This window comes from Elaeis guineensis, chromosome 13, assembly GCF_000442705.2.
Source record: "Elaeis guineensis isolate ETL-2024a chromosome 13, EG11, whole genome shotgun sequence".
Taxonomy (NCBI): domain Eukaryota; kingdom Viridiplantae; phylum Streptophyta; class Magnoliopsida; order Arecales; family Arecaceae; genus Elaeis; species Elaeis guineensis.
The window spans coordinates 12976826-12984259 of record NC_026005.2 but is presented as its reverse complement, the minus strand read 5'-3'; the positions used below and the strand labels follow the sequence as shown (position 1 = coordinate 12984259).

Here is a 7434-nt window from a genome sequence, read left to right as displayed (position 1 = left end):
TGTGCTATACTCAGAATTAATGGATGATGGCTGCTGATAGTAACATATACATGCACATGCTGTTGCCTATACATTCTATGTTTGATATTTTTATGTCTCTCTCATCCATGTCAGCCATGATCATGAGAATTTTCAGGACATTGCAGACCGGCTGGTGAAAGCACTGCGCCAGACGTACCCATCATATACATGTCCTACCTTAGTCTTTTCCTACTCCTCACCAGTTTTCTTCTTGTTCTCCACTAATGCACACCTAGTGTGCAAATCAAAGGTGCACTCGGTGCAGCGGTAGGACCACTTGTCTCCTAGCCCATTGCATCCATCGCAAACGTATTTGCCACAGCGAGTCAGAACAAGCTCATGCCCCTCATGGCGATCATCTTTCAGCTTCTCAGGCCACCCTTTTGCCATCTCTTCAAGCTGATCCTCCAACTCCTTGATCCTCTCCTCTGTGAATGGATAGGCATCAGCTCCATGGACCATCATGAGGAGTTTCGCATCCTTGGTGATTGTCCTTCCAGTAGGTCCAATGGCAACGAGGGAAGGGATTCCTCGTATTTTGAAAACGCTGCTCAAAGACTTCTTTCGCTCATCGCCGTAGGGGAGTGCCAACCAAGGCATGCCTGAGAAGAAGTCCTCAAAAGAATTCTGATCTCGATCACTGGAGATGAAGACCATCTCAAAGGCACTGTCCTTGTCCTTGATATTGTTGTATTCCTCTACGAGTTTAGGTAGGAAGGCACGGCAGGGGCCGCACCATTGTGCTGAGAAGTAGAGGAGAATATTCTTCCCATTGAGCTCCGACACTGGAACCTGGGAAAGAAACAGGTCAAATATGAATTGGTAGTGCTCATTGGAAAAGAAATCAATGCAAAGTTGACTGCTGAACAAGTTTCAAATTCTATTGCCGAATTGCTTCATGAACGAGGATACTCAAGCTGCACCAAGATCAGTCAACGAATATCATCCGCTATCAAGTTTAAAAATAAAGTAGTAATACTATCCTGCAATCCTTTAGCATAAGGTGGGCAAAAGAACATGCTACTTTGCACTGCTCGAGTTTGGTCCTCACGGTCAAGAAACAAACCAAGATAAAGCTAGGTTTAGCTCGTTCAAGCTTGGCTCAAATTAACACAAAATACTAATAAATATAAAACACACACACACACACATACATATAGCTCTAATTATCATTTTCTATATAAATAACAAATAATATAATTTTTTATAATTATGTTTTATAAATTAATATATGTAGAGTATGTAGAATAAAATACATTATAATTATAAAATAAATATACAGGGATTATTTCACCACATTACATAAATGGAAACCTCAAATAATCTTGGACTCTCACTGAATTTCTTAAACAAATTATTTATGAGCAACTCAAGCTTGACTCGAAATTAATGAGTTAGCTCAAGCTCAACACAAATATAAAACAAGCAAGCTAGAGTGGGCTCGGCTTGTTTCACCCCTATTTTAGAGTTTAGAGTAGTATATCTCTAATATTTTCAAGATGTGAATGATAAGGTGCGATTTGAAACTATAGGGTATAGCTCCCATGAGAGGAGTCATAGTCAAAAAGGATGTAATAGCTGATCCCAGAAAATTAGAATAATTCATTTCGGTTAGGGATGTGGTACCTTGAGCACCAACCATCTCAAGTTAATTTTTGTTTACCACCTTTATGCAAGTAACGAAGAAAGAATCAAATCTATATCAATATGAATTTCAATAAGAAGATGAGCTCTCTCATCGCAGTGCTAGCCTAACCTATTAATTGCTCATTTCAAAAACCAATATATATATATATATATATATATATATATATATATTACCTTGACACCATCTTTGCCAATGACATAATCTAGCTCCCCAGAAACCAGAAGGGACTCCAATGTGTGTCCTTCCAATTTTGCTTTCGCCTTCTCTGCAAGCATATCCACTTTGTCCTGAGAAAATGGGAATCCCTCCCATGCTTCCTCTCCATGCTCTTCCACAATCTCAGCTATATTGTTATGCAGAGTCTTCCCGTCGGTGCCAAGGACAACCAAAGTAGGTATTCCCCTGAGTTCAAAGTAGCGAGCAAGCCTCTTGCAGCTTTTCTTATCGTTGAAAGGGATCGCAAGCCACGGCATGGTGGCAAAGCCTTCTTTGAAGGATGACTCTTCATCATCCAAGGACACCATCACAACTTCAAAGCTCTCTCCCCTTTCCTTCAGGTTTCGATATATTTTCGCAAGCACCAGAGTGAACTCGTCGCATGTTTTGCTACCATTAATGGAGAAGTACAGACATACCATTTTTCCTTCAAGCTCTGAAATGGACACCTGTTGGTAAATTGATATAATTAAGAGAAGCAAAAATAGAAAAATACCGTGCACTAATGGTTACTTAACAGCTTAAATATGAAGTAAATACCTCTTCTGAATCACTTATTCAAAGAAAAAGAGCTTAAATATGAAGGTACCTTTTGGACAGACATGCAATAAAGTTATATAAGAGGAATATGGCTATTTGAGGAGGATGCATTGGATAACAATTTTGAAGGCATTAAACAACAACAAAGAGATGAAGATAACCTTATTTCCATTGTTCAAAATTAAATAGTCACGGGATGGCGAAACCAGTACGGTCTGAAGAGTTTGCTCCCTTTTAGTAGCCTCTTCTTCCTCCTTCAGCTTGTTGATCTTCTCAAGAGTGAAGGGATACCCCTCAGAGCCGTAGTCCCCCACGGCCTGGACACCCTTTTTATTAAGAACCTCCCCATTTGCGTCAAGGATGACAAGGTGGGGTATGCCCCTCACCTTGAACAGCTCATCAAGGCGATCACGGGCCTTAGAGTCAGAGAATGGAATGGCAAGCCATGGCATCTTTGAGAAGGAACCATTAAATGAATCCTCGTCCCTGTCACCCGACACCAAGACAACCTCAAACTCCTTCCCTTCTGAGGAGAGCTCACCATAAGTTTCAACCAGCTTTGGGGTGAAGCGCCCGCAACGTCTGCACCATGAGGCTGAGAAGTAGAGACCAATAGTTTTGCCTTCAAGATTTGCGATCTTCACCTGAAGAATTCCACTCCAAATTTCTACCGTATCAGAAGAATGTTTTCTAATTAAAAAGAAAGATAGCGATAGCAAATAAAACACTCAATATTTATTTTAAGTTAATTTTTTTCGCAAGCGCCTGCGGAGATGTGGTTAATGTGATATTCGGCATTTGATTTGATCAATTGTTTGCTAACTGATCGTAGCAAGTAGTCACCGGCCATTTAAATTTTGTTGCACCTATAGATTCAGTGTAATTAGTGTCTAAGTGCAAACAGATCGACATGCGCGAGTAATTTCTTTTTTTTGAAGCGCAAGAACCTGATTTGCTATATATGAGATTATTAAATATTACAAATCCACTTCTTCTTCTAATAAAATATTTAATATTACTCAACATAATATTTTTGAGAGAAGAAAACTAGGCCATTGCCAATCCATTAAGATACAAAGTCGTTTAAATGTACACTTCATGGAGGAATGACATAGTCAAATATCTGAAGCTTTTATTTTAGTTATGTTACTTAGACCACTTCAAATATAATCAGGGAGTAAAATATTATGCCTCGAACCCAATATTTAGTTCGGTCATATGACACGACCACATGAATCCTGGAGTATCATCCTAGAGATCATAAAAAGCTTAAAATTGAACTATAATTTAATAATTTTAGAATTAATAAATAAAATCGAACCTCTTAATTAAATAGTTTCATGAAAGTAAAAAATCAACTTGTTCAAATATAATTAATTCAATATTTCATGGTATCAGAAATTCAATTAAATAATAAACTAACAAATCCACAATATGGTTAGTTCAAATCTTTTTCTCAATCAATAATTATTCAATATTTTTGTATTACATTTTTATTCAATTTCAAAATCAGATATTATTTTTCCAACAATCAACATAATTAACATATAATACAAATATAATAAAAAATTATATATTCAACGTGAAACTAGAAATATCATCATAGTACAAAAAAAAATCAATGATCATGTAAAGAGATCCTTATCGCTATCAGTCTCAAACTCAAGTATGACTATTGATTAATCCTATCGATCTACGAATTCGATATCAAGATGTTTCTGCTCGACACTTTATGTAGATAATTCCACCTCTACGTATCATCTCAGACATAAAAATTATATTTGACTAAGGATGGAGAAATTATAAGAAAACACTCAAACATTATATGTCCGGGACTTCTCTTAGGATCATCCAATTGATCTAAGAGCTCTTTACTGGTCCATAAAATTTTTAGAAAGAAAAATTTATAAAAAAAAAAAAATTGAAGAAAAAAAATAGAGAGAGAAACATATTGGAGAGAGCAAGCGAAACATACTGGAGAGAGCAAGTGGATAGAGAAGAGAGAAAACAACCCCCCCTTTCTCTCTCATTTTTTTTTTCTTTTTTTTCTTTTCTTCTCTTTCTTTTTTTTTTTCCCCTTTACGTCTTCTTTCTTCTTTGTTGAAACAGGGGAAGGAGGTGTTTGGAGGCCGGCCATCTCCTATGGCAGTGACCCCCGACGAGCGGCAACCCCTCGGCACCGGCGGTGATGGCCCCGGTCCTCGGTGACCACAGCAAGACCACGCCCGGCGACTGCAGCCGGTCCAGCGGGAGGAAGAAGAGGAAGAAATTGGGGAGGCTCGGTTTCAAAATAAATCCGGCGGCCGGCCCATCACTTCATGGGTTTTGGGAAAAAGAGGAAGGAAAAAGGGAAGATCATTACCTCAAATGTGGAGATGGTTTGACAGTGGCTCGCCAGAGATTTATCGACAGTAATAACCCCCGATTTCACCGGCGGCTGACGGGGATTGGGGCGATGTATTGAGGAGGATGGGAGGGGGGATTTATAAACGGGAGCTCTAGGGGTTTCACCGGAGTTTGATCCACCCTAGAACCCCATTCCCGATCGGACTCGAAGAGGAGAAGGGCTCCTTTGGGAGTCCTCCGCTTTCCGCCTCACGCGCTCAGCGCGTTGGGTTTTTATTTTTTACTTGCTTTAATATTCGTGCGGTTTTTTTTTTTTTTTTTTTTTTTTAAATCCAGATCCTTGCATAAAATGCTTGCTGGAATTACGAGTTTCTCATGATTGGGGGATTATCACATTATCACATCATTATAAGGGGAAAGAAAGGGCAGCAAATAGAATTAGATCCTAAATCAATCTGCTGAAACAAACTCTTTGGGAGGATTTTAAAAATCTAATCCTAAATTAATACTGTCTAAGTACCTGATCACCATTGTTACAGACGAGAAAATCCCTCTCATCGGTGGCGAGCAGCAACTTTAGATCGTGGCCCTTGCCGCCATTAATGGTTTCGTTATCCTCACATCTAACTCCGGCCATTCTCCGAGACGATGAGAGCAAAGCTTGGAGGGATTCATTTTGTGCACGGAGGGGATTCGTCGTTTGGTTCCCCGTTTTCTTGCTTCCGAATTCTGATGAAAGAAGCGCCAACCAACAGTATAATATTCCCCCGGTTCACTCTGTTTAATCTAAAGTGGACAGGTGGCAGGTTTAGATTGATTTGTAGACTTTCAAGTCGCTGTTGTTCGTTAGTTAATGTTATCCTGCGAAAGAAGAGAAGAAACTGGATAAAGAAAGGATTTTGTTTATGTACTTGTGTGACATAAAACTTTAATGAGGGAGGCCTTCAATACTCGTCTCTTATGCTTGCTGGTAGCATGGGCAGTCATCAAGATAGTATTTGTTTAGACTCAATTATGGATGCCTATTGCACTTTTTTAGGCCAAACAATTAATATGGACAAATATCACATTATTTTCACTCTACTACTCCGCATGCACTCAAATATCAAATTAGCTGCCTCTTTCAAATGGCCGGAAGGAGGGGTGTTTGGGAGCATTTGGATGTCCCATTGTCAGCTATGCCGCTGGTTTCTTTGTATTTCAAGTCCATATTGGAAAAGGTTGTCGTCAAAATTGCTGGTTGGCAGTGAAGGACTTTATTCCTTACAAATAAAGCAACACTTCTCTAGTTGGTACTATTATCGGTTCCTTTATACTACGTGTCTTTTGGTTCTAGTGTCTTTATTATTTTTTGCTAGATTGAATAGAAATTTTGGACTTTCTTGTAGCGGAATGATGCAGTATTGGCAAATAAATAAGAATTCACGGAAGATGAAAATCGTCAAGATAACAAGAAGAATCCTAGACTTCAACTTAAGAAATAATCCTATGATTTTATTGATAAAAACTAAATAAACACAAAACAAGGTATTTATAGTGTTTCAATCTAGGTAGTTCTATAAAACTAAAAATTAAATAAAGACAAGAATACAAAGATGAACCAAAGACGGACTCCCAAACATAAAACAGTCTCGAAATCTACTAAAATGATGGATTTTGGATCCAAAAATTGAAGTGAACGGATAAATCCAATTCACGATCGTAGGGCTCGAAACAAGCTTTTCGTTGCTATATTATGGGTCTCATAATTTTTTTTGAATTAAAAGTTGTAGCTGTTTGAAGTTCAGATCTTCGTTTTGATACTCCAATCCACTTATTTAGGCTGTCGCTGCTTCCTGCGATCCGTCGAGCCCAAGTACTCTTCAGCCAAATATTTTGCATCATGTTGGCTATCTTGTTCTCTATGGATACAATGAACAAAACTTATTGCATCTCTCTTACATAAGAAAACTAGTTTGATCAGCTATTTGGGGATCAAATAGACTCAATCAAGCCTAAGACATGCAGAGTTATTTACCAAAAAAAGACACGTATAGCTTGGTCAAACCACTAGTGTTGGCTCGAGCTTCTTACAATTTTAGGTGGGTTTCAAAATGGAACATACCGATGAGGGTCAAAAAAACCTTTTATGAGGTTGCTATGGAACCGGTTACTATGTAAACAACTTCTACATAGGAGGGGCATCATAAATGCTGAATAATAATTTTGTGATCTTTGTGATTCATCGATGGAGATAGTGAATATTGTGGTATAGATGAAGACATCTTTAGACTTACATCAGTTATGAGTTAAGAAAGAATATGATTTATATGGATTGGAACTTTCTCTCCATGTGAGATATTTTTTAAAAAACAAAATCGTGAGGCCCCATGCGACAGCATCAGAAGTCAAAACGGACAATACCTCATGTATATGGATACGGAGATATAAGCCAACCATCCGAACTATCCGATCTCTTGACCCATGACCGCAACATTGATGCTGCTGTGCAAATATCTTCTGCCCCCACACACCCATACAATAGCGTCATAGGTCAAAGCGGATAATACGTCACGTGCACGAGTACGGAGACATAAGCCAACTATCGGATCCCTTGACTCATGACTTCAATAGTAACCATATTATTATATCTTGTTTTTTTGTTGCGAGCTGCTGGGATCGAT

At 38.5% G+C, this 7434-nt stretch overlaps 1 protein-coding gene across 3 annotated transcripts; it reads right to left on the bottom strand.

The window, feature by feature from the left end:
• On the bottom strand, positions 1-5462 carry LOC105056766 (probable nucleoredoxin 1-2). 3 transcript variants are annotated; one of them, XM_010939069.4, is made up of 4 exons: positions 5292-5462; positions 2587-3069; positions 1843-2334; positions 1-813 (listed from the first exon to the last, which is right to left on the bottom strand). In XM_010939069.4, the coding sequence occupies exons 1-4, from the start codon at positions 5406-5408 to the stop codon at positions 211-213; spliced, it is 1695 nt and encodes a 564-aa protein (XP_010937371.1). In that variant the 5' UTR covers positions 5409-5462; the 3' UTR covers positions 1-210. The 3 variants fall into 3 exon arrangements, with proteins under 3 accessions (XP_010937371.1, XP_019709919.1, XP_073104059.1); XM_019854360.3 differs by lacking the exon at positions 5292-5462 and adding an exon at positions 4788-5036; XM_073247958.1 differs by lacking the exon at positions 5292-5462 and adding an exon at positions 4401-5034.
• Positions 5463-7434: the final 1972 nt, after the last annotated feature.

Coding starts and splice junctions, on each gene's coding strand:
- LOC105056766 (XM_010939069.4), bottom strand. CDS start 5,408: ATGGCCGGAGTTAGATGTGAGGATAACGAAACCATTAATGGCGGCAAG. Junction 2,335..2,586: donor TTTTGAACAATGGAAATAAG/GTTATCTTCATC, acceptor ATTTACCAACAG/GTGTCCATTTCAGAGCTTGA. Junction 814..1,842: donor TTGGCAAAGATGGTGTCAAG/GTAATATATATA, acceptor TTTCTTTCCCAG/GTTCCAGTGTCGGAGCTCAA.